The following is a 25,662-nucleotide window of genomic DNA, read 5'->3' on the forward strand; positions in this document are numbered from 1 at the left end:
TAGGCCCCGCCCCTTTTTCGGCGGCCTCGTCTCCCGCTCTTAACGGATTCTGGCAGGGGTTAAATATCTCCATATAGCCCCCGGAGGCTATATGTGAGGTATTTTTAGCCAAAAATAGGTTTTCATTGCCTCCCAGGGCGCCCCCCTTCCAGCGCCCTGCACCCTCAGTGACTGCCGTGTGAAGTGTGCTGAGAGGAAATGGCGCACAGCTGCAGTGCTGTGCGCTACCTTAAGAAGACTGAGGAGTCTTCATGCCGCCGATTCTGGACCTTCTTCTTGTTTCAGCATCTGCAAGGGGGCCGGCGGCGAGGCTCCGGTGACCATCCAGGCTGTACCTGTGATCGTCCCTCTGGAGCTAATGTCCAGTAGCCAAAGAAGCCAATCCATCCTGCACGCAGGTGAGTTCACTTCTTCTCCCCTAAGTCCCTCGTTGCAGTGATCCTGTTGCCAGCAGGACTCACTGTAAAATAAAAAAACCTAAGCTAAACTTTTCTAAGCAGCTCTTTAGGAGAGCCACCTAGATTGCACCCTTCTCGGCCGGGCACAAAAATCTAACTGAGGCTTGGAGGAGGGTCATAGGGGGAGGAGCCAGTGCACACCACCTGATCCTAAAGCTTTACTTTTTGTGCCCTGTCTCATGCGGAGCCGCTATTCCCCCATGGTCCTTTCAGGAACCCCAGCATCCACTAGGACGATAGAGAAAATCTGATTTTAGTTTACAAATCTTTTTATCTATATTGAAAATCTTTTTTGTTTGAAATTGTGAGTTGTTCTCATCATTCAATTCTTCCAAGATTTTCAAGGTTGGATCATCAGTAACATCTAATACTATTGGCATCTCATTAAAACATGTATCTGAACTTAGTTTTTTTGCAAAAAACCTTTTTCTGCAAAGGGTACGAACAAAACGGTTTAATTCAACATATAGATCAAATATGTTGGGAGATTCAGAGGGCGCAAATTTAAGTCCCTTACATAGGAGTGACAATTCGCTTGAGGTTAGTTGTTTGGAAGATAAATTATAGATGTTCCTCATATTTCTTTTGAGTTTTTCATACTTTACTCTCTTAAGTTTCTTTTTTTTGCCTCCCCGTCGTCCTCTATACTTTGATCTCTGTTTCTTTTGGAAGTTTGATATTTTCTCCTCCTTATTTGTTCCCCATAACGGAACTCTCGGTGATCTAAAAAAGAGGGAGAGTTCTGGGGTACTTTCTTCCCTCTATATTGTGAATCCTTAAGTCTTGCTCCTCTATAGAGATCCCCTTTGCCTTGTGGAGTGAGAAATCTAGTGGGTGAACCCTCTTGAACATAGTGGGAAGTATTTGTTCTTGGTTTATCTTTCTTTCCATAATTGGAATCTGTACCACTTTTTGTTCTACCAGTGGAACCTTCCATTGTATTTTTATGTTTGTTTCTATAAGACCTAACCTCACCATTTTTGTAGTCATCTATATCACGCTTAAATTTTTTACATTTCATCTCTCTGATAGACATTTCAAATTTGATCACTCTTTCAGAAATCACACGGTCTCTTTCTATATACTCTGTGGTAGTTTTATAGTTGTCTAGTTTTTTCTTTAGAGTATCAATCTCAAACTATTTCCTCCACTTTTTTATTTCTAAATTTGATAACTAATTCCATCAAATGTACAGAACACTTGTCTAAAATATTTTCCCATTCGTTCTGAAATTCTGGGATCTCTTGAAAGATTGAGGGCTTAAACAGACCTAGACCTCTAGGGATTAATTTTTTATCAATGCATTTTTGTAGGTTTACGCTGTCTAGCCAATTTTTAGTCTCATCCTTGAGATCCTCCAATTTCAGAAAATCTTTTTTCAATACATCACCAACTGTAATCTCAGAATTTTTACTGCTATCCCATTTAGACATATAACCTCGTCTCCGACTAGATCTATAGTCCCATTAAAATTAACTTCTTGGATATCACTCTGGAGATACTAGATAACTGTATCCACACTTCCAACTATGTAAAAGAGGTTGATCATAACTCCTATTTAAACTATGAGTGCGCATTACCAATCATGGAAAAACATTCCCAAGGGACAATTGTTACGTATTAAACAGAACTGTTCAAGTATTCAAGCATATGAGACCCAAGCGACCGGTTTATTAGAATCCTTTGGTGATAGGGATTATCCACAACATACACTAAATAAAGCAGTACTAGATGTTAATCAAATAGAAAGATCCACCGTTCTTTGTCCTAAATTAAAAAATGTATCTGATAACAAGAATGAACTGGCATTTATTTCCAAACTTAACAATAGATCAAACCAAATAAAAAATCTGATCAAACAGAACTACCATATGCTCTTAAATGATCCAATATTGAATAATATCCTTCCACCGAAACCCATCTTCATTTTCAAAAAGAACAGATCCTTAAAAATTATATTAGCCCCAAGTCAACTCAAAACTCATACATTGAATAAAGGGGATAAGTGTGATCAAGGTTGGCTAACAAAAAAACCAAAAGGTTTTTTTAAATGTGGTGCCAACAGATGCACTACATGTGTTTACGCATGTAACAAAACCAAATTAATAGATCTAGCTTCAGAAGAAAAAACTATTAATATTTCTACCTTTATTAATTGCAACTCATCATGGGTTATTTACTTACTCAAGTGTGGATGCAATTTGAAGTATGTCGGCAGAGCAACTCGTACATTGAAACTGAGATTTATGGAACATCGTAGAAATATTATGAATGGATTCACGAAACAGTCTATCAAGACATGTTTTGCACCACCATAACAAAGACCCCAGTTCTCTACGATTAGTCGGACTGGAGCATATTACACCTACATGTAGGGGGGGAGATCGATATACCCGTTTATGCCGACAAGAAATTTTTTGGACATTTCAATTGTACTCTCTATATCCAAGTGGCCTCAATGAGGCACTTGAATTAAATGCAGTATTGTAATCTTTATCAACGTTAACATTTACTAGTGATATTATTAATCTATTAATTAATTCTGTAATATCGTAATTTCTACCAATATTAATTGCTAACTACGATTATTGATACCATTGACAAGCTTACTAACTTTATTCTGTTAGATGGCCACAAGAGGTCAGCAAAGGGTTCTATTATGGGTACTATTTTGTTTTAATTTTTCTCCCTATATATTGGAACCATATAGAAATAGCCCTACCTTATTAACTCTAATATCAATTATATTTCTTATCTCTTTAGAAAATTTTTGTTAATTATTGTCTATCTGTATCTAAGTGGTAAAATCTATCTCTATGTTTGGTACAATATCGCTGATTTATTGTCATCAATCTGTTGAGAGTGAATATAAATATACTGTACATAGGGAACAAAAGAAACGATGTTTATCCTTCTTAAATACAAGTCTTCTTCCAACTGTGGGCAAAATATGCCCTTTCACGGGTCTGATCACGTGACCGGGACTGTATACAAACAGAGGTGATGCGCTTCCTGTGACTTGCGTCACGGACGAAAGAGCCTGGTCACGTGACGACTACTTCCCTCTATACATCAGAGGGTTCACGTCATCATTGCAGGGCTGTAGCCGATCACGTGGACGGACGTAGGATCACGTGATCGGCGTCATCCCGCAAATCCACCAATGAGTCCCTGGTATGCGTTCCAGAGACCGGAAGTACTGATCCGCGGTCATGTGACCATTAGCTACACTCAGGAAGTGTTTTACATTTCAAATCTTATAACTAAAAAATCACTATTCAAACTAAGTTCCTTAATACATATTACCTTGTCTCCACTAATCACAATTTAATTAAACTGGTTATAGTTTAATTTTAAACATTTTTAACTGTATGATATTTGCAATGAGCAACAGCTGTAATTATTGGGCAATCAGCACAGCATTTATAATAAGAATTTACTTACCGATAATTCTATTTCTCGGAGTCCATAGTGGATGCTGGGGTTCCTGAAAGGACCATGGGGAATAGCGGCTCCGCAGGAGACAGGGCACAAAAGTAAAGCTTTCCGATCAGGTGGTGTGCACTGGCTCCTCCCCCTATGACCCTCCTCCAAGCCAGTTAGGTACTGTGCCCGGACGAGCGTACACAATAAGGGAGGAATTTTGAATCCCGGGTAAGACTCATACCAGCCACACCAATCACACCGTACAACTTGTGATCAAAACCAGTTAACAGTATGATCACAGAGGAGCCTCTGAAAGATGGCTTCCTAACAATAACCCGAATTAGTTAACAATAACTATGTACAATTATTGCAGATAATCCGCACTTGGGATGGGCGCCCAGCATCCACTACGGACTCCGAGAAATAGAATTATCGGTAAGTAAATTCTTATTTTCTCTATCGTCCTAGTGGATGCTGGGGTTCCTGAAAGGACCATGGGGATTATACCAAAGCTCCCAAACGGGCGGGAGAGTGCGGATGACTCTGCAGCACCGAATGAGAGAACTCCAGGTCCTCCTTAGCCAGAGTATCAAATTTGTAAAATTTTACAAACGTGTTCTCCCCTGACCACGTAGCTGCTCGGCAAAGTTGTAATGCCGAGACCCCTCGGGCAGCCGCCAAAGATGAGCCCACCTTCCTTGTGGAGTGGGCCTTTACAGATTTAGGCTGTGGCAGGCCTGCCACAGAATGTGCAAGTTGGATTGTGCTACAGAACCAACGAGCAATCGTCTGCTTAGACGCAGGAGCACCCATCTTGTTGGGTGCATACAATATAAACAACGAGTCAGATTTTCTGACTCCAGCTGTCCTTGCAATATATATTTTCAATGCTCTGACAACGTCCAGTAACTTGGAGTCCTCCAAGTCACTTGTAGCCGCAGGCACTACAATAGGCTGGTTCAGATGAAATGCTGACACCACCTTAGGGAGAAAATGCGGACGAGTCCGCAGTTCTGCCCTGTCCGAATGGAAAATCAGATATGGGCTTTTGTAAGATAAAGCTGCCAGTTCTGACACTCTCCTGGCCGAAGCCAGGGCTAGTAACATGGTCACTTTCCATGTGAGATATTTTAAATCCACCTTTTTTAGTGGTTCAAACCAATGAGATTTTAGAAATTCCAAAACCACATTGAGATCCCACGGTGCCACTGGAGGCACCACAGGAGGCTGTATATGCAGCACTCCCTTAACAAAAGTCTGGACTTCAGGAACTGAAGCCAATTCTTTTTGAAAGAAAATCGACCGGGCCGAAATTTGAACCTTAATAGATCCCAATTTGAGACCCATAGACAATCCTGATTGCAGGAAATGTAGGAATCGACCCAGTTGAAATTCCTCCGTCGGAGCACTCCGATCCTCGCACCACGCAACATATCTTCGCCAAATGCGGTGATAGTGTTGCACGGTTACTTCCTTCCTTGCTTTAATCAAAGTAGGAATGACTTCTTCCGGCATGCCTTTTTCCTTTAGGATCCGGTGTTCAACCGCCATGCCGTCAAACGCAGCCGCGGTAAGTCTTGAAACAGACAGGGACCCTGCTGAAGCAAGTCCCTCCTTAGAGGTAGAGGCCACGGATCTTCCGTGATCATCTCTTGAAGTTCCGGGTACCAAGTCCTTCTTGGCCAATCCGGAACCACTAGTATCGTTCTTACGCCTCTTTGCCGTATAATTCTCAAAACTTTTGGTATGAGAGGCAGAGGAGGAAACACATACACCGACTGGTACACCCAAGGCGTTACCAGCGCGTCCACAGCTATTGCCTGCGGATCTCTTGACCTGGCGCAATACCTGTCCAGTTTTTTGTTGAGGCGAGACGCCATCATGTCCACCATTGGTCTTTCCCAACGGGTTACCAGCATGTGGAAGACTTCCGGATGAAGTCCCCACTCTCCCGGGTGAAGGTCGTGTCTGCTGAGGAAGTCTGCTTCCCAGTTGTCCACTCCCGGGATGAACACTGCTGACAGTGCTATCACATGATTCTCTGCCCAGCGAAGAATCCTTGCAGCTTCTGCCATTGCACTCCTGCTTCTTGTGCCGCCCTGTCTGTTCACATGGGCGACTGCCGTGATGTTGTCCGACTGGATCAACACCGGTTTTCCTTGAAGCAGAGGTTCTGCCTGGCTTAGAGCATTGTAGATTGCTCTTAGTTCCAGAATGTTTATGTGAAGAGACGTTTCCAGGCTCGTCCACACTCCCTGGAAGTTTCTTCCTTGTGTGACTGCTCCCCAGCCTCTCAGGCTGGCGTCCGTGGTCACCAGGATCCAATCCTGTATGCCGAATCTGCGGCCCTCCAATAGATGAGCACTCTGCAACCACCACAGAAGAGATACCCTTGTCCTTGGAGACAGGGTTATCCGCTGGTGCATCTGAAGATGCGACCCTGACCATTTGTCTAACAGATCCCTCTGGAAAATTCGTGCATGGAATCTGCCGAATGGAATTGCTTCGTAAGAAGCCACCATTTTTCCCAGGACTCTTGTGCATTGATGTACAGACACCTTTCCTGGTTTTAGGAGGTTCCTGACAAGCTCGGACAACTCCTTGGCTTTTTCCTCCGGGAGAAAAACCTTTTTCTGAACCGTGTCCAGAATCATCCCTAGGAACAGCAGACGAGTTGTCGGCATTAACTGGGATTTTGGAATATTCAGAATCCAGCCGTGCTGTTTTAGCACTTCTTGAGACAGTGCTAATCCCCTCTCTAGCTGTTCTCTGGACCTTGCCCTTATTAGGAGATCGTCCAAGTATGGGATAATTAATACGCCTTTTCTTCGAAGAAGAATCATCATCTCGGCCATTACCTTTGTAAAGACCCGAGGTGCCGTGGACAATCCGAACGGCAGCGTCTGAAACTGATAGTGACAGTTTTGTACAACGAACCTGAGGTACCCCTGGTGTGAGGGGTAAATTGGAACGTGGAGGTACGCATCCTTGATGTCCAAGGACACCATAAAGTCCCCTTCTTCCAGGTTCGCTATCACTGCTCTGAGTGACTCCATTTTGAACTTGAACTTCTTTATGTACAGGTTCAAGGACTTCAGATTTAGACTAGGTCTTACCGAGCCGTCCGGCTTCGGTACCACAAATAGAGTGGAATAATACCCCTTTCCCTGTTGTAGAAGAGGTACCTTGACTATCACCTGCTGAGAGTACAGCTTGTGAATGGCTTCCAAAACCGTCTCCCTTTCGGAGGGGGACGTTGGTAAAGCAGACTTCAGGAAACGGCGAGGCGGATCTGTCTCTAGTTCCAACCTGTACCCCTGAGATATTATCTGCAGGATCCAGGGATCTACCTGCGAGTGAGCCCACTGCGCGCTGAAATGCTTGAGACGACCGCCCACCGCCCCCGAGTCCGCTTGAGAAGCCCCAGCGTCATGCTGAGGCTTTTGTAGAAGCGGGGGAGGGCTTCTGTTCCTGGGAAGGAGCTGCCTGTTGGTGTCTCTTCCCCCTTCCTCTGCCTCGTGGCAGATATGAATATCCCTTTGCTCTCTTGTTTTTAAAGGAACGAAAGGACTGCGGTTGAAAAGTCGGTGTCTTTTTCTGTTGGGGAGTAGCTTGAGGTAAAAAGGTGGATTTCCCGGCTGTAGCCGTGGCCACCAAATCTGATAGACCGACTCCAAATAACTCCTCCCCTTTATACGGCAAAACTTCCATATGCCGTTTTGAGTCCGCATCGCCTGACCACTGTCGCGTCCATAAACTTCTTCTGGCCGAAATGGACATAGCACTTACCCGTGATGCCAGTGTGCAGATATCCCTCTGTGCATCACGCATATAAAGAAATGCATCCTTTATTTGCTCTAAAGACAGTAAAACATTGTCCCTATCCAGGGTATCAATATTTTCAATCAGGGACTCTGACCAAACTACTCCAGCACTGCACATCCAGGCTGACGCTATAGCTGGTCGTAGTATAACACCTGTATGTGTGTATATACTTTTTTGGATATTTTCCATCCTCCTATCTGTTGGATCTTTAAGTGCGGCCGTCTCAGGAGAGGGTAACGCCACTTGTTTAGATAAGCGTGTGAGCGCCTTATCCACCCTAGGAGGTGTTTCCCAGCGCGCCCTAACCTCTGACGGGAAAGGGTATAAAGCTAATAACTTCTTTGAAATTAGCATCTTTTTATCGGGGGCAACCCACGCTTCATCACATACATCATTTAGTTCTTCTGATTCAGGAAAAACTATAGGTAGTTTTTTCACACCCCACATAATACCCTGTTTAGTGGTACCAGTAGTATCAGCTAAATGTAACGCCTCCTTCATTGCCAAAATCATATAACGTGTGGCCCTACTGGAAAATACGGTTGATTCGTCACCGTCGCCACTGGAATCAGTGCCTGTGTCTGGGTCTGTGTCGACCGACTGAGGCAAAGGGCGTTTTACAGCCCCTGACGGTGTTTGAGGCGCCTGGACAGGCACTAACTGATTGTCCGGCCGTCTCATGTCGACAAACGACTGCTTTAGCGTGTTGACACTATCACGTAATTCCATAAATAAAGGCATCCATTCTGGTGTCGACCCCCTAGGAGGTGACATCCCCATATTTGGCAATTGCTCCGCCTCCACACCAATATCGTCCTCATACATGTCGACACACACGTACCGACACACAGCAGACACACAGGGAATGCTCTTAACGAAGACAGGACCCCACTAGCCCTTTGGGGAGACAGAGGGAGAGTTTGCCAGCACACACCAAAAGCGCTATATATGACAGGGATAGCCTTATAATAAGTGCTCCCTGTATAGCTGCTTTTATAATATAATTTTTGCCACTATTTTGCCCCCCCTCTCTTGTTTTACCCTGTTTCTGTAGTGCAGTGCAGGGGAGAGACCTGGGAGCCGTCCTGACCAGCGGAGCTGTGTAAGGAAAATGGCGCTGTGTGCTGAGGAGATAGGCCCCGCCCCTTTTCCGGCGGGCTCGTCTCCCGCTCTTTAGTGTATTCTGGCAGGGGTTAAATATCTCCATATAGCCCCGGAGGCTATATGTGAGGTATTTTTTAGCCAAATAGGTTTTCATTTGCCTCCCAGGGCGCTCCCCTCCCAGCGCCCTGCACCCTCAGTGACTGCCGTGTGAAGTGTGCTGAGAGGAAAATGGCGCACAGCTGCAGTGCTGTGCGCTACCTTTAGAAGACTGAGGAGTCTTCTGCCGCCGATTCTGGACCTCTTCATGTTTCAGCATCTGCAAGGGGGCCGGCGGCGAGGCTCCGGTGACCATCCAGGCTGTACCTGTGATCGTCCCTCTGGAGCTGATGTCCAGTAGCCAAGAAGCCAATCCATCCTGCACGCAGGTGAGTTCACTTCTTCTCCCCTAAGTCCCTCGTTGCAGTGATCCTGTTGCCAGCAGGACTCACTGTAAAATAAAAAACCTAAGCTAAACTTTCTCTAAGCAGCTCTTTAGGAGAGCCACCTAGATTGCACCCTTCTCGGCCGGGCACAAAAATCTAACTGGCTTGGAGGAGGGTCATAGGGGGAGGAGCCAGTGCACACCACCTGATCGGAAAGCTTTACTTTTGTGCCCTGTCTCCTGCGGAGCCGCTATTCCCCATGGTCCTTTCAGGAACCCCAGCATCCACTAGGACGATAGAGAAAAGGGGCACTCTCACAATGGACACATATACCTTGATGAAGCTGTTGACACAGCGAAACGTGTCGGCTTTGAAGAAGCCTGCACCACTATGCCTATAGATGTCCTGGAATAACGCCTAGAAGTCCACCATTTGTGAAAACAGGGATACACTGTCGTCCACAATAAAGAGTATAGGACCAAGCTTTTACGAGGACCTCGATGCCCGGATTCAAGCTTTAAAGGTCTGTGCAACCTACTCCGCAAAGGACTATCAACATTTAATCAGTGTTTTATGCACCCCTGGGACTGTGGCTATATTTCCATGGACTCTAAACAAAGGATCATGTGAGGCTTCTACATGTGATATTATTCTATCCTGACTTGCTGTGCTGAGTTTGCCCCATCTGTTTTATGCTAATAAGTTTTTTAAAAAGTATTCATTGGGTGTTATTACATTAGTACTTATGAGATATTGCAACTTAAATTTTTCTTTTAATAAATTATATATATCTATATATCCAGTTTATAGCGCTGCATACTTTCTCCTTTTTACATGAAAAGTACAAGTCATACGAGACCCGCTGTGTGTCAGGAAAGGAAATGTGTATAATGTGTGGATAATGATACAATACACAAGCATGTGCAAATCATGTAACAGTCATATAAGATAGACAGCACAAAGGACAGTGTGCAGATCGGAAGATGTGGGAGGGACAAGCACAAGAATCTTCAGAAAACTTTGCCTGTAAAAGTCTAGAGCAGGTATATTGAACATGCAGCCTTCCAGCTGTTGTGGAACTATACATCCGAACATACCCTGCCAGTTTTGCTATTAGAGCATCCTGGAATGTGTAGCTCTAAAGGAGATGGAGGGACGCATGTTGAGTAACACCTGGTCTAGAGGCAGGTGTTGGGTGGGGACTGGAGGAGTTGATGGGGCAGATGAGTAGGAAATGTGATGTAGGCACTGCTGAAGAGGTGGCTATGAAGGATCATGTGAAGTTTGGGGGAGAGACTGGTCAGGAGTTCCACAGGCGTAGCATTTTAACTGGCATTAAAATGTCAGTGGGTATGAGGATATAGGCATTTTTATAAAAAAAAAACAAAAAAAAAAAAACACTATTTAAAACATTCTGAAATGGAAAAAAAAAACTACAAAAATGAATCAAACCGTATAGAAGTGACCCAGTAATTAAAAGTGTTATAGAAATTTTGTGGAGTTGAAAGCAGCAAGATCTTTTACACTAATTAATGAACATTTTGACTTTGTTTGAAGAGTTTGATTGGCAGGACAATAAAAAACTTGATTATCCCATCAATGTATGTGTTCTAGCCAAAAGTCAAAAATGTGTTTCAAATCTGTGAGACTTTCATTTCATTGAGGGCAAGTCATTAATTATAGGAACAGATTATACACCGAGTGGGCAAATTAAGATCACTGGGTTAGTACTTTGTTGGGCCACTTTTTGCCCTTAATACGACTTGAATTCTTCTAGGCATGGATCTTACTAATAGTTGGTATGTTTCATTGGGACTATTAGCCCAAATATGATGACCTGCAACTTCCAGATCCTGAATGTTTGCTGACAGCAGATCTATTTGTCAGATCCTTCTTTCCATGCTGTTGTACCGTTGTCTTCATATCCTCACCCTACCATTTGCATGGTGTTACTGAAAATTAGATTTTTCAGACCACATGATCTGTTGAAAATGTTTCCTGAGCGAACTGTAGGAGTTTCGCCCGGTTTGCAGCAGATAGCAATGGCGCACGGACAGGCCTTCAGCTTCTGTAGCCCATGCAAGTAATGTGCGGCATACTGTTCGTCGAGAGGATATCTGAATTGATCCCTGATGCAGATTATGCATACTTAGATGCAATGTTGCCTGTCTGTGGTACTGAATGAGTCCGTCCACTCTCCGCTGGAGCATCCAGTAGCCATTTACAACCACAGGCCTTGCACTCAGACCCAATTGTTTGTCTGCTGGGTCACTGTGAGCAATTTAACAACTGCCGCCCTAAAACAACTCACCAGTGAAGCTGCTTTGCTAATGCTCACACTACTGCTAGGAGCGCCAACAATCATTACACATTCAGAGTCTGTCAGAAAGCATCGTTAACCCATTTAATGAGTGATACGCTTCATTAGTCTCTGCATACCTTTGCCTTTCCATTATTATACAGATGCAGACATCCTGCGTCAGCATTATACGCGGAATAGCAGCTTTGCATAAAATCGCCTTGAGGTCCTAATAATTTGGCCACTCAGTGTATAATCACCTACTAGGTGGAAACCGTTTTAAAGTCAGCCGGGGATATAAAGCAGCACAAGTTATTAATTATTCCAACTACATTCTTCCAACCGTTCTCCCTGACCATAAAGTCAATGCCTTGATGAGACCATTTAAAATGCGTCCAGCTTAATACCCCAGTTCATTAATTCACCACACAAAAGTGCAATACCCATATAAAGTTATCACAGTTTGATGAAGCGAACTACTTAGTTACATAAAATTGGTGGTTCTTAAATGTCAGCTGGGACAATCTAGATTTTGAGTTGGCCAAATATGTTACAATTAGCGAAATATGGAAATGTTTTTCTAAAATATTAACTTGGTTCAGCATTTGGCCACGACAAATGTGCACATTTCACCACTGAGACTTGGCGTTAAGGTGCTTCCCAGCCGAACCCCAACCAGATCCTTTAGAAGCATGGAATAGAACATAGCTGTCCCAGCTCTATACATTTTGCTTAATAGCTTCCAGGATGGTATTCTGCAGATTGGCACAACCAAACCGCAAAACTCAATCTGCATAACATTTCACCGCACATATGAGACTACCGCTCTGCACAGGCCTTATCAGCAAGAATTACTTTACATAACCATTTTATAATCAGCTCTCACAAATGTTAATGTAATAAATATTCCCAGGTACAACACTAATAATAATAATAATAATAATAATACTCATCCACTCAACACCTGCTAAATGGTATTTACCCATTATAATTAAAATCTGCTAACATAACATTACATTATCTCTCCAACCAAATCAAGACTGGAGAACTTTACCCTAAATCAGAGGTTCTCAAACTTCATTCTGAGGCAAACTAAAGGACAGGTTGTAAAGAATAAAAATCCTTTGACACAGTTTACTTAATTAGTACCTCATTCAATTTGATTTAACCATCTGCGCTCAACCATGGATATCCTTAAAACCTGGACTGTTAAGGCATCTTAAGGAAAGAGCTCAGGAACCACTGCCATAAACCGCAGCATACAATGACCTACCAACACAGATATTTTGTTAATCTGTGTTACATGTCATGCCTGGAAAAACATTCATTACCACAGTGGGAAAATGGCAGTGCGCAGTTATTCCACAGGAAGTCGCCTTAGCAGTGCACTACTGTCCCTTTAATATACAGCATCATTATTTCCCTGAAATTTAAGCTCACTTTGGAGGATGAAATGTGATTACTGACATACAAAAGATTACACGCACACTCACCTTCCACGTGATGCCCGAGGGAAGGAGCTGGCTGCGGACGGGTGGCACTTGCTACAGGGTGCTCTTTGGACGAGAATATCTCCTGGATTCTCTGCATGGCCAAGAACTTCACCAGCTTCTCATCCAGCAGATTTATCTGGATTTCTGCAATGACAATTAGCATTTAAAATGACCATTATTTTAGAGGAAGAACAGAATGGTGGAAAAAATAAGAATTTTCTTACCGATAATTCTATTTCTCATAGTCCGTAGTGGATGCTGGGAACTACGTAAGGACCATGGGGAATAGCGGCTCCGCAGGAGACTGGGCACAAAAGTAAAAGCTTTATGACTAGCTGGTGTGCACTGGCTCCTCCCCCTATGACCCTCCTCCAAGCCTCAGTTAGGATACTGTGCCCGGACGAGCGTACACAATAAGGAAGGATCTTGAATCCCGGGTAAGACTCATACCAGCCACACCAATCACACCGTACAACTTGTGATCTGAACCCAGTTAACAGTATGATAAACGTAGGAGCCTCTGAAAAGATGGCTCACAACAATAAACAACCCGATTTTTGTAACAATAACTATATACAAGTATTGCAGACAATCCGCACTTGGGATGGGCGCCCAGCATCCACTACGGACTATGAGAAATAGAATTATCGGTAAGTAAATTCTTATTTTCTCTGACGTCCTAGTGGATGCTGGGAACTCCGTAAGGACCATGGGGATTATACCAAAGCTCCCAAACGGGCAGGAGAGTGCGGATGACTCTGCAGCACCGAATGAGAGAACTCCAGGTCCTCCTCAGCCAGGGTATCGAATTTGTAAAATTTAGCAAACGTGTTTGCCCCTGACCAAGTAGCTGCTCGGCAAAGTTGTAAAGCCGAGACCCCTCGGGCAGCCGCCCAAGATGAGCCCACCTTCCTTGTGGAATGGGCTTTTACAGATTTTGGCTGTGGCAGGCCTGCCACAGAATGTGCAAGCTGAATCGTACTACAAATCCAACGAGCAATCGTCTGCTTAGAAGCAGGAGCACCCAGCTTGTTGGGTGCATACAGGATAAACAGCGAGTCAGATTTTCTGACTCCAGCCGTCCTGGAAACATATATTTTCAGGGCCCTGACTACGTCCAGCAACTTGGAGTCCTCCAAGTCCCTAGTAGCCGCAGGCACCACAATAGGCTGGTTCATGTGAAACGCTGAAACCACCTTAGGGAGAAATTGAGGGCGAGTCCTCAGTTCTGCCCTGTCTGAATGAAAAATTAGGTAAGGGCTTTTATATGATAAAGCCGCCAATTCTGAGACACGCCTGGCTGAAGCCAGGGCTAACAGCATGACCACTTTCCATGTGAGATATTTTAATTCCACAGTGGTGAGTGGTTCAAACCAATGTGACTTTAGGAGACTCAACACTACATTGAGATCCCAAGGTGCCACTGGAGGCACAAAAGGAGGCTGTATATGCAGTACCCCTTTGACAAACGTCTGAACTTCAGGCACTGAAGCCAGTTCTTTTTGGAAGAATATTGACAGGGCCGAAATTTGAACCTTAATGGACCCTAATTTTAGGCCCATAGATAGTCCTGTTTGCAGGAAATGCAGGAAACGACCCAGTTGAAATTCCTCTGTAGGGGCCTTCTTGGCCTCACACCACGCAACATATTTTCGCCAAATGCGGTGATAATGTTTCGCGGTTACATCCTTCCTGGCCTTGATCAGGGTAGGGATGACTTCATCTGGAATGCCTTTTTCCTTCAGGATCCGGCGTTCAACCTCCATGCCGTCAAACGCAGCCGCGGTAAGTCTTGGAACAGACAAGGTCCCTGCTGGAGCAGGTCCTTTCTTAGAGGTAGAGGCCACGGGTCCTCCGTGAGCATCTCTTGAAGTTCCGGGTACCAAGTCCTCCTTGGCCAATCCGGAGCCACGAGTATAGTTCTTACTCCTCTCCTTCTTATGATTCTCAATACTTTGGGTATGAGAGGCAGATGAGGGAACACATACACTGACTGGTACACCCACGGTGTTACCAGAGCGTCCACCGCTATCGCCTGAGGGTCCCTTGACCTGGCGCAATATCGGTCTAGTTTCTTGTTGAGACGAGACGCCATCATGTCCACCTTTGGTTTTTCCCAACGGTTTACAATCACGTGGAAGACTTCTGGGTGAAGTCCCCACTCCCCCGGGTGGAGGTCGTGTCTGCTGAGGAAGTCTGCTTCCCAGTTGTCCACTCCCGAAATGAACACCGCTGACAGTGCTGTCACATAATTTTCACACCCAGCGAAGAATTCTTGCAGCTTCTGCCATTGCCCTCCTGCTTCTTGTGCCGCCCTGTCTGTTTACGTGGGCGACTGACCGTGATGTTGTCCGATTGGATCAATACCGACTGACCCTGAAGCAGAGGCCTTGCTTGACTTAGGGCATTGTAAATTGCCCTTAGTTCCAGGATATTTATGTGAAGAGACGTTTCCATGCTTGACCACAAGCCCTGGAAATTTCTTCCCTTGTGACTGCTCCCCAGAGCCTCTCAGGCTGGCATCCGTGGTCACCAGAATCCAGTCCTGAATGCCGAATCTGCGGCCCTCTAGAAGATGAGCACTCTGCAACCACCACAGGAGAGACACCCTTGTCCTTGGAGATAGGGTTATCCGCTGATGCATCTGAAGATGCGATCCGGACCATTTGTCCAGCAGATCCCACTGAAAAGTTCTTGCATGGAATCTTCCGAATGGAATCGCTTCGTAAGAAGCCACCATCTTTCCCAGGACCCTTGTGCATTGATGCACTGACACTTGTCCTGGTTTCAGGAGGTTCCTGACTAGCTCGGATAACTCCCTGGCCTTCTCCTCCGGGAGAAACACCTTTTTCTTGACTGTGTCCAGAATAATCCCTAGGAACAGTAGACGTGTTGTTGGAATCAGCTGCGATTTTGGAATATTTAGAATCCACCCGTGCTGACGTAGCACTACCTGAGATAGTGCTACTCCGACCTCTAACTGTTCCCTGGACCTTGCCCTTATCAGGAGATCGTCCAAGTAAGGGATAATTAAGACGCCTTTTCTTCGAAGAAGAATCATCATTTCGGCCATTACCTTGGTAAAGACCCGTGGTGCCGTGGACAATCCAAACGGCAGCGTCTGAAACTGATAATGACAGTTTTGTACCACAAACCTGAGGTACCCTTGGTGAGAAGGGTAGATTGGGACATGGAGATAAGCATCTTTGATGTCCAGAGACACCATATAGTCCCCTTCTTCCAGGTTCGCTATCACTGCTCTGAGTGACTCCATCTTGAATTTGAACCTTTTTATGTAAGTGTTCAATGATTTCAGATTTAAAATCGGTCTCACCGAGCCGTCCGGCTTCGGTACCACAAACAGCGTGGAGTAATACCCCTTTCCCTGTTGTAGGAGGGGTACCTTGATTATCACCTGCTGGGAATACAGCTTGTGAATAGCTTCCAATACTGCCTCCCTGTCGGAGGGAGACGTTGGTAGAGCAGACTTCAGGAACCGGCGAGGGGGAGACGTCTCGAATTCCAATTTGTACCCCTGTGATACTACCTGCAGGATCCAGGGGTCCACTTGCGAGTGAGCCCACTGCGCGTTGAAATTTTTGAGACGGGCCCCCACCGTGCCTGAGTCCGCTTGTAAAGCCCCAGCGTCATGCTGAAGACTTGGCAGAAGCGGGGGAGGGCTTCTGATCCTGGGAAGAGGCTGCCTGCTGCAGTCTTTTTCCCCTTCCTCTGCCCCGGGGCAGAAATGAGTGGCCTTTTGCCCGCTTGCCCTTATGGGGACGAAAGGACTGAGTTTGAAAAGACGGTGTCTTTTTCTGCTGAGAGGTGACCTGGGGTAAAAAGGTGGATTTCCCAGCCGTCGCCGTGGCCACCAGGTCCGATAGACCGACCCCAAATAACTCCTCCCCTTTATACGGCAAAACTTCCATATGCCGTTTGGAATCCACATCACCTGACCACTGTCGTGTCCATAAACTTCTTCTGGCAGAAATGGACAGCGCACTTACTCTTGATGCCAGGGTGCAAATATCCCTCTGTGCATCTCGCATATATAGTAATGCATCCTTTAAATGCTCTATAGTCAATAATATACTGTCCCTATCCAGGGTATCAATATTTTCAGTCAGGGAATCCGACCAAGCCACTCCAGCGCTGCACATCCAGGCTGAGGCGATTGCTGGTCGTAGTATAACACCAGTATGTGTGTATATACCCTTTAGGATATTTTCCAGCTTTCTATCAGCTGGTTCCTTGAGGGCGGCCGTATCAGGAGACGGCAACGCCACTTGTTTTGATAAGCGTGTGAGCGCCTTATCTACCCTAGGGGGTGTTTCCCAACGCGCCCTAACCTCTGGCGGGAAAGGGTATAATGCCAATAATTTATTAGAAATCAGCAGTTTTTTATCGGGGGAAACCCACGCTTTGTCACACACCTCATTTAATTCATCTGATTCAGGAAAAACTATGGGTAGTTTTTTCACACCCCACATAATACCCCTTTTTGTGGTACTTGTAGTATCAGAAATGTTCAAAGCCTCCTTCATTGCCGTGATCATGTAACGTGTGGCCCTACTGGACATTACGTTTGTCTCGTCACCGTCGACGCTGGAGTCAGTATCCGTGTCTGGGTCTGTGTCGACCATCTGAGGTAACGGGCGCTTTAGAGCCCCTGACGGTGTTTGAGACGCCTGGACAGGCACCAACTGATTTGCCGGCTGTCTCATGTCGTCAACAGTTTTTTGCAAAGTGCTGACACTGTCACGTAATTCCTTCCATACGACCATCCAGTCAGGTGTCGACTCCCTAGGGGGTGACATCACTATTACAGGCAATTGCTCCGCCTCCACATCATTTTCCTCCTCATACATGTCGACACAATCGTACCGACACACAGCACACACACAGGGAATGCTCTGATAGAGGACAGGACCCCACGAGCCCTTTGGGGAGACAGAGGGAGAGTTTGCCAGCACACACCAGAGCGCTATATATATATATATATATACAGGGATAACCTTATATAAGTGTTTCTCCCTTCTATAGCTGCTGTATTTGTATTATCTGCCAATTAGTGCCCCCCCTCTCTTGTTTTACCCCGATTCTGTAGCAGGACTGCAGGGGAGAGTCAGGGAGCCGTCCTTCCAGCGGAGCTGTGAGGGAAAATGGCGCTTGTGTGCTGAGGAGATAGGCTCCGCCCCCTTTTCGGCTGCCTTTTCTCCCGCTTTTTTTAGGAAAACTGGCAGGGGTTAAATGCATCCATATAGCCCAGGAGCTATATGTGATGCATTTCTTTAGCCATATAAGGTTTAAAACGTGTTTTATTGCGTCTCAGGGCGCTCCCCCCCAGCGCCCTGCACCCTCAGTGACCGGAGTGTGAAGTGTGCTGAGAGCAATGGCGCACAGCTGCAGTGCTGTGCGCTACCTTATTGAAGACAGGAACGTCTTCTGCCGCCGATTTTTCCGGACCTCTTCGCTCTTCTGGCTCTGTAAGGGGGCCGGCGGCGCGGCTCCGGGACCCATCCAAGCTGAGCCTGTGATCGTCCCTCTGGAGCTAATGTCCAGTAGCCAAGAAGCCCAATCCACTCTGCATGCAGGTGAGTTCGCTTCTTCTCCCCTTAGTCCCACGATGCAGTGAGCCTGTTGCCAGCAGGTCTCACTGAAAATAAAAAACCTATTTAAACTTTTACTCTAAGCAGCTCAGGAGAGCTACCTAGCATGCACCCTTCTCGGCCGGGCACAAAAATCTAACCGAGGCTTGGAGGAGGGTCATAGGGGGAGGAGCCAGTGCACACCAGCTAGTCATAAAGCTTTTACTTTTGTGCCCAGTCTCCTGCGGAGCCGCTATTCCCCATGGTCCTTACGGAGTTCCCAGCATCCACTAGGACGTCAGAGAAAGTACACTACTGTGTGTCTAACTGTGCATATATAATACAAAGAGTAAAAAGAAATACTACAATAAACTATATCTGTATCAGGACACTGCAAAACTACAGAAAGTTGGCTAGCCAAATTATGCTTTTTTTGTTTACAGTGGAAGTAACAAATACAGTGAATTACATTTCCCCCTAATCTTAAAAAGGACCCACTCGTGCAAGCACAGTAATAAGGTTGCCATGAGTTTCATGTTCCCACAACAAGCAACGGTGGACTCTTTTCTCGGTTATACACACACAAGATAGAAAATGAAACTTAAAACTTAATCTGCTGCCTACTCAGAGGAGGATTTCATTTTGTGGAATGAACCAATATTCACAAGTAGGCAGCCTATCAAATCATTAGGAACCAGTGACATCACTGATGTATGGTTCTCAGAGTGGCCTCACATTCCTTGCACATGTACACTAAAAGGAAAGTGCAGAAAAACTGACCGTGAAGAAAACCTTCTTTCACTGACATAGGTAGCCACCAGCACATGCTTTAATGTTCCTTCTAGGATGACGAAGGGGCAGGGCGCCGGAGTACGGGGGCACGTTGGTGCGCGCAGGGGAGGCGGCCATGCAAACTAGGGGGCGTGGTCACCCCCCCATTTTAGTTGGCGGTGCGGCCCACAGACGCTGCTATAGAGGGCGTCTGTGGCCGTTGACGGCACTGTTGGGGGCGTCCCCAGCACCTCCGTCGGTGCTGGGCTTCCCCCAGCTCTCTCCCAATGCGTGAATGGATGCTGTTCTAGCAGGGCGCCGCAAAAGGGGCAGGGCGGGTTTTGCCTTCTAAAAAACTTTAGTATTAGGGTGTGCAGTCCAGGCCCCCCTTTTTCCTCTATATTTGTGTATATATTGTACGCTGGAAGGCAAGGCTTCCTTCCTCTGGTATTGGCACCCCTCCCATTCACCCTCAGGTGTTTTAATTAGCTAGGTTCCTGCATTTCAGATCACACATTGAAAGGGCACTATTTAGAGGTAAGTCCTGTATAAATTTATATAATGCGATAGTATTAGGAATGTTAGGGACCCATGTGATGAAGTCACCTGGCCGCGGTACATGGGCCCGCATATTTGCGCAAATGTGTGCAAAGAACTTCAATTATACTCCATTTTAATTGTGAGAGTTTATTTAAATTATTTTTACTATCAGTGTTCTTAGTGCTAGGAGTGTGCATCAGCATTTCTCTTCCTCCAGCATAGTATTAGAAGCCTCAGCATGATAGCACCTCTTGAAATCTTTAGTATTAGGGTGTGCAGTCCAGGCTCCCCTTTTTCTTCTAAAAAACGGGCAGGGCGCGGCGCCCTGCTAAAACAGCCTAGAGTGAACACTATGTTTATATGTACATAAAGTATACTTGTTAAAATATTACAAAAATAGATTCTAAGGCCCCTGGGGTGAAGATATTAATATGTCTGCACCTAGATGCTTTTTTTTATCACTCAAACTGAAAACAGCCAATATGAAAAATTGATCCAATTTATGTGCGATTTAAAAAAGCTTGATACAATCAGACAGAGTATGACAAGACGTGAAGCTCCAATACACCATATCGAAAAAGAAACTACAAGAATATAAGGAAAAAAAAATCCTGTATACCTGGAGATCTTATTAATATCACTCACCGCCATTTCCATCCATCAGCGTTCTGAGAGAATTTGTGAGCTCCATCATCGCTGAAGAACCAACTGACGTTCCATCAATTATTAATGCACTAGGTCGCACTTTACCATCTAAAGTAGGAAAATCATCATTCAGATTAGCATAGCAGAGAATTTATCAATGTCCATATAAGCATACTGTATAGCGTTCTATGTACTAAGCCTTGGAGAGAAGTGGACAGAGAAAGTACAAGCCAATCAGTTCCTAACTGCCATGTTACAGGCTGTGTTTGAGAAATGACAGTTAGGAGCTGATTGGCTGGTACGTTATCTATGTCCACTTCTCTCTCTCCAACCCTTTGTTACATATAACCAGTAAACCTTAAGGTTTCTCCCTCAAATCAAAAGGAAAATGTTGTGACCCAGAGGCGCTCACCTCCCTAGACCCAGGATTAAAGGGACCACTTTTCTATTAAGGACGGGCTGAAGACAATGCTCTATAGAACTTAGTGGAGAGAGCACATATCGAGGTACTTGTATTTATAATAAGTAAAGGTTTATGGTGAAGGCAAAGCAGAAGTAATGTCATTTCACAAAGTGTTCTTGAATGAAGTAGAAATTGATTAGGTCCAAAGAACTTACAAGTATTATTCATCATTAACAGTGCCATCTGCTGGAGGCTGTGTACATAATACAGGACTGCATGAAAATGAGCCAATTTATATTTAGGAGACTATAAACACACACGTTTCACCTCTGAACAGAAAACTAAACAAGTCAATAAAATAGACCTTGTATATCACAAAATGATGAAAAATCTAAGAGCTTTTCTGCATTAAAATTACATATGTAACAATGCCAATTTCCAAAACGACTCTCTGATGCCAAAACGTATTTCACAGTTGGCAAACAGTGACAGATGGTGTGGAAGGAAGACATTAATCTCACAAAGAACAGGCAGACACAATTTTCACACAGTAAATACTAATAGCCAATACCCTGCAAGTCATGCATCTAAAAACCACACAATGGGCGAGATTCAAATCTCCACACCCAGTATTCTAATGTTGGGGGCCCAAACGGGTCTTTTCACACTCATTACTTTAGTCGGGTTTAGGTGCTTTGCGCACCTAAACCCTAGGTTAATGGGCACAAACAAAGCGATAAGTGGGGGCATTTGAATATCGCCCCACGGTCTCCCGTCAGTTTAGACGGGAGATCAGGGGTGCGATAACATTTGAATTCCCCCCATTGGGGTCAAATCAATTTGCCGACATTCATATTCAATTCTGCTCAAGTTAAGTCGGTGAATGCCCGTTCTCCCGAACTTAACAGGTTGAATTGTCAGGAGAATGGGCATTCTCCGACTTAACTTTCCGGCGCGATGCTGACTCCCGAAAGAATTAGGCTCGCGCCGGCCACGAGCCAGCACTTTTGTTGGATTTCTGCTCGCAACTCCCCAGAGTGAGATAAGAAATCCCGACAATTAAGTGTCACATGGCGCTGTATTGAATAGCGCTGGGAGCTAATTCCCGGCACTATTCAACTGTCAGCAAATTGAACTGACCCCAATGTGTTGCAGTCAGTGCATTTTTTTTCCTTCTTCTAGTTTAAAAAAATATCTCACTAGTGTTCTGGCCGTTAAAACTATTCTATACTAGAACTACACCTATGAGATGCTTAATTTAACTACTCAGTTACATTGTCTTATGGTCCAATAAAGAATATGTTTAATATAAAATAAACATAAAAAGGATGGAATTATGTTAAGTGCAGTTCTACAGCATCTATAGAACATAGTTGTAGCAAAACACGCTGGGACTTGTAATTCTCCTGTTGTTGAGACCAGCTGCCTTCCTATGGTTTTGTAAGGAATAATAAGAGTCAATTCTCCAACAGTTGAATAGCTCCGGGAATTAGCTCCCGGTGCTAATTCAATACAGAGCCAAGTGACAATCAATTGTCGGGAATTCTTCTCTCACTCCCGGGGGATGCGAGTGGAAATCCGACAAAAGTGCTGCTGCGAGGCTGATTCTGTCGGGAAGTGAAGTCGGAGAATGCCCGTTCTCCCGACAAATCAACCTGTTAAGTTCGGGAGAACGGGCATTCGCCGACTTAACTTGAGCTGAATTGAATAGCGATGGGAGATAATTCCCGGCACTATTCAACGGTCGGAGTATTGAATCGACCCCATAGACATAGGGTAATTTGTGTAACAACGGGGTTTATTTAATTCAACTAGTTGAATAGCGTCGGAAGGGAGCTCCCGCAGTTATTCAGCACGATGTTAAGTCGGAGTATGCTGGTTCTCGCACCTTAAACATGGTGTTTAACATGGTGCCACATTCCCTCCCCAAAACAAAAAAACTGTACCCCTCTAGGACATATATAGAGCAACAAAACTAAACAATAAGAAAAATAAGATTTTACTCACCGGTAAATCTATTTCTCGTAGTCCGTAGTGGATGCTGGGTACTCCGTAAGGACCATGGGGAATAGACGGGCTCCGCAGGAGACTGGGCACTTCTTTAAAGAAAAGATTAGGTACTACATCTGGTGTGCACTGGCTCCTCCCTCTATGCCCCTCCTCCAGACCTCAGTTAGGGAAACTGTGCCCGGAAGAGCTGACATTACTAGGAAAGGATTTGGAATCCAGGGTAAGACTCATACCAGCCACACCGTACAACTCGTGATAACTATACCCAGTTAACAGTATGAACAACAACTGAGCCTCATTAAACTGATGGCTCAGAACAAAAAACCCTATAGTTAAGCAATAACTATATACAAGTATTGCAGAATTCCGCACTTGGGACGGGCTCCCAGCATCCACTACGGACTACGAGAAATAGATTTACCGGTGAGTAAAATCTTATTTTCTCTGACGTCCTAGTGGATGCTGGGTACTCCGTAAAGACCATGGGGATTATACCAAAGCGCCCAAGAGAGTGCGGATGACTCTGCAGCACCGAATGAGCAAACTCAAGGTCCTCCTCAGCCAGGGTATCAAACTTGTAGAATTTTGCAAACGTGTTTGATCCCGACCAGGTAGCAGCTCGGCAAAGTTGTAAAGCCGAGACCCCTCGGGCAGCCGCCCAAGAAGAGCCCACCTTCCTCGTGGAATGGGCTTAGACTGATTTAGGATGCGGCAGTCCAGCCGCTGAATGTGCAAGTTGAATCGTGCTACAGATCCAGCGAGCAATAGTCTGCTTAGAAACAGGAGCACCCAGCTTGTTGGGTGCATGCAGGATAAATAGCAAATCAGTTTTTCTGACTCTAGCCGTCCTGGAAACAGATTTTCAGGGCCCGGACTACATCCAGCAACTTGGAAGCCTCCAAGTCCCGAGTAGCCGCAGGCACCACAATAGGTTGGTACAAATGAAACGCTGATACCACCGTAGGGAGAAATTGGGGACGAGTCCTCAATTCTGCCCTGTCCATATGGAAGATCAGATAGGGGCTTTTACATGACAAAGCCGCCAATTCTGACACACGCCTAGCCGAAGCCAAGGCCAAAAGCATGACCACTTTCCACGTGAGATACTTCAACTCCACGGTCTGAAGTGGCTCAAACCAATGTGATTTTAGGAAATCCAACACAACGTTGAGATCCCAAGGTGCCACTGGACGCACAAAAGGAGGCTGAATATGCCGCACTCCCTTAACAAACGTCTGAACTTCAGGCAGTGTAGCCAGTTCTTTTTGAAAGAAAATAGACAGGGCCGAAATCTGGACTTTAATGGATCCCAATTTTAGGCCCATAGTCACTCCTGACTGTAGGAAGTGCAGAAATCGACCCAGCTGAAATTCCTCTGTTGGGGCCTTCATGGCCTCACACCAAGCAACATATTTTCGCCATATGCGGTGATAATGTTTTGCTGTCACATCCTTTCTAGCTTTTATGACTTCAACCGGAATGCCCTTTTCCATCAGGATCCGGCGTTCAACCGCCATGCCGTCAAACGCAGCCGCGGTAAGTCTTGGAACAGACAGGGCCCCTGCTGCAGCAGGTCCTGTCGGAGCGGCAGAGGCCAAGGGTCCTCTGAGATAATTTCTTGTAGTTCCGGGTACCAAGTTCTTCTTGGCCAATCCGGAACGATGAGTATAGTTCTTACTCCTCTCTTTCTTATTATCCTCAGTACCTTTGGTATGAGAGGAAGAGGAGGGAACACATAAACCGACTGGTACACCCACGGTGTCACTAGAGCGTCCACAGCTATCGCCTGAGGGTCCCTTGACCTGGCGCAATATCTTTTTAGCTTTTTGTTGAGGCGAAACGCCATCATGTCCACCTGTGGCCTTTCCCAACGATTTACAATCAGCTGGAAGACTTCTGGATGAAGTCCCCACTCTCCCAGGTGGAGGTCGTGCCTGCTGAGGAAGTCTGCTTCCCAGTTGTCCGCTCCCGGAATGAACACGGCTGACAGTGCTATCACGTGATTTTCCGCCCATCGGAGAATCCTTGTGGCTTCTGCCATCGCCATCCTGCTTCTTGTGCCGCCCTGTCGGTTTACATGGGCGACCGCCGTGATGTTGTCTGACTGAATCAGCACCGGCTGATTTTGAAGCAGGGGTTTTGCCTGACTTAGGGCATTGTAAATGGCCCTTAGTTCCAGAATATTTATGTGTAGGGAAGCCTCCTGACTCGACCATTGTCCTTGGAAGTTTCTTCCCTGAGTGACTGCCCCCCAACCTCGGAGGCTTGCATCCGTGGTCACCAGGACCCAGTCCTGTATGCCGAATCTGCGGCCCTCGAGAAGATGAGCACTCTGCAGCCACCACAGCAGAGATACCCTGGCCCTCGGGGACAGGGTAATCAGCCGATGCATCTGAAGATGCGATCCGGACCACTTGTCTAACAGATCCCACTGAAAGATCCTTGCATGGAACCTGCCGAATGGAATTGCCTCGTAAGAAGCTACCATCTTTCCCAGGACTCGCGTGCAGTGATGCACAGACACCTGTTTTGGTTTTAGGAGGTCTCTGACCAGAGATGACAACTCCTTGGCCTTCTCCTCCGGGAGAAACACCTTCTTCTGTTCTGTGTCCAGAATCATACCCAGGAACAGCAGACGCGTCGTAGGAACCAGCTGCGACTTTGGGATATTCAGAATC

The 25,662-nt window shown here is 45.6% G+C and overlaps 1 protein-coding gene across 4 annotated transcripts in view; it reads right to left on the reverse strand.

The window, feature by feature from the left end:
- The window catches only part of PHF12 (PHD finger protein 12), a 252,771-nt gene that overhangs the window by 103,696 nt on the left and 123,413 nt on the right, over positions 1-25,662 (reverse strand). For all 4 annotated transcript variants that reach the window (XR_010241510.1, XM_063955905.1, XM_063955904.1 and 1 more), the window contains exons 10-11: positions 20,572-20,679; positions 13,028-13,171 (exon numbers count right to left, since the gene is read on the reverse strand). Coding sequence is in view for 3 of the 4 variants with exons in the window: in XM_063955905.1 (XP_063811975.1) it covers positions 13,028-13,171; positions 20,572-20,679 (252 nt within the window). In the remaining variant the exon portion in view is untranslated. The remainder of the gene's footprint in view (positions 1-13,027; positions 13,172-20,571; positions 20,680-25,662) is intronic.

This window comes from Pseudophryne corroboree, chromosome 2 (genome assembly GCF_028390025.1).
Source record: "Pseudophryne corroboree isolate aPseCor3 chromosome 2, aPseCor3.hap2, whole genome shotgun sequence".
NCBI classification, from domain to species: Eukaryota; Metazoa; Chordata; class Amphibia; order Anura; family Myobatrachidae; genus Pseudophryne; species Pseudophryne corroboree.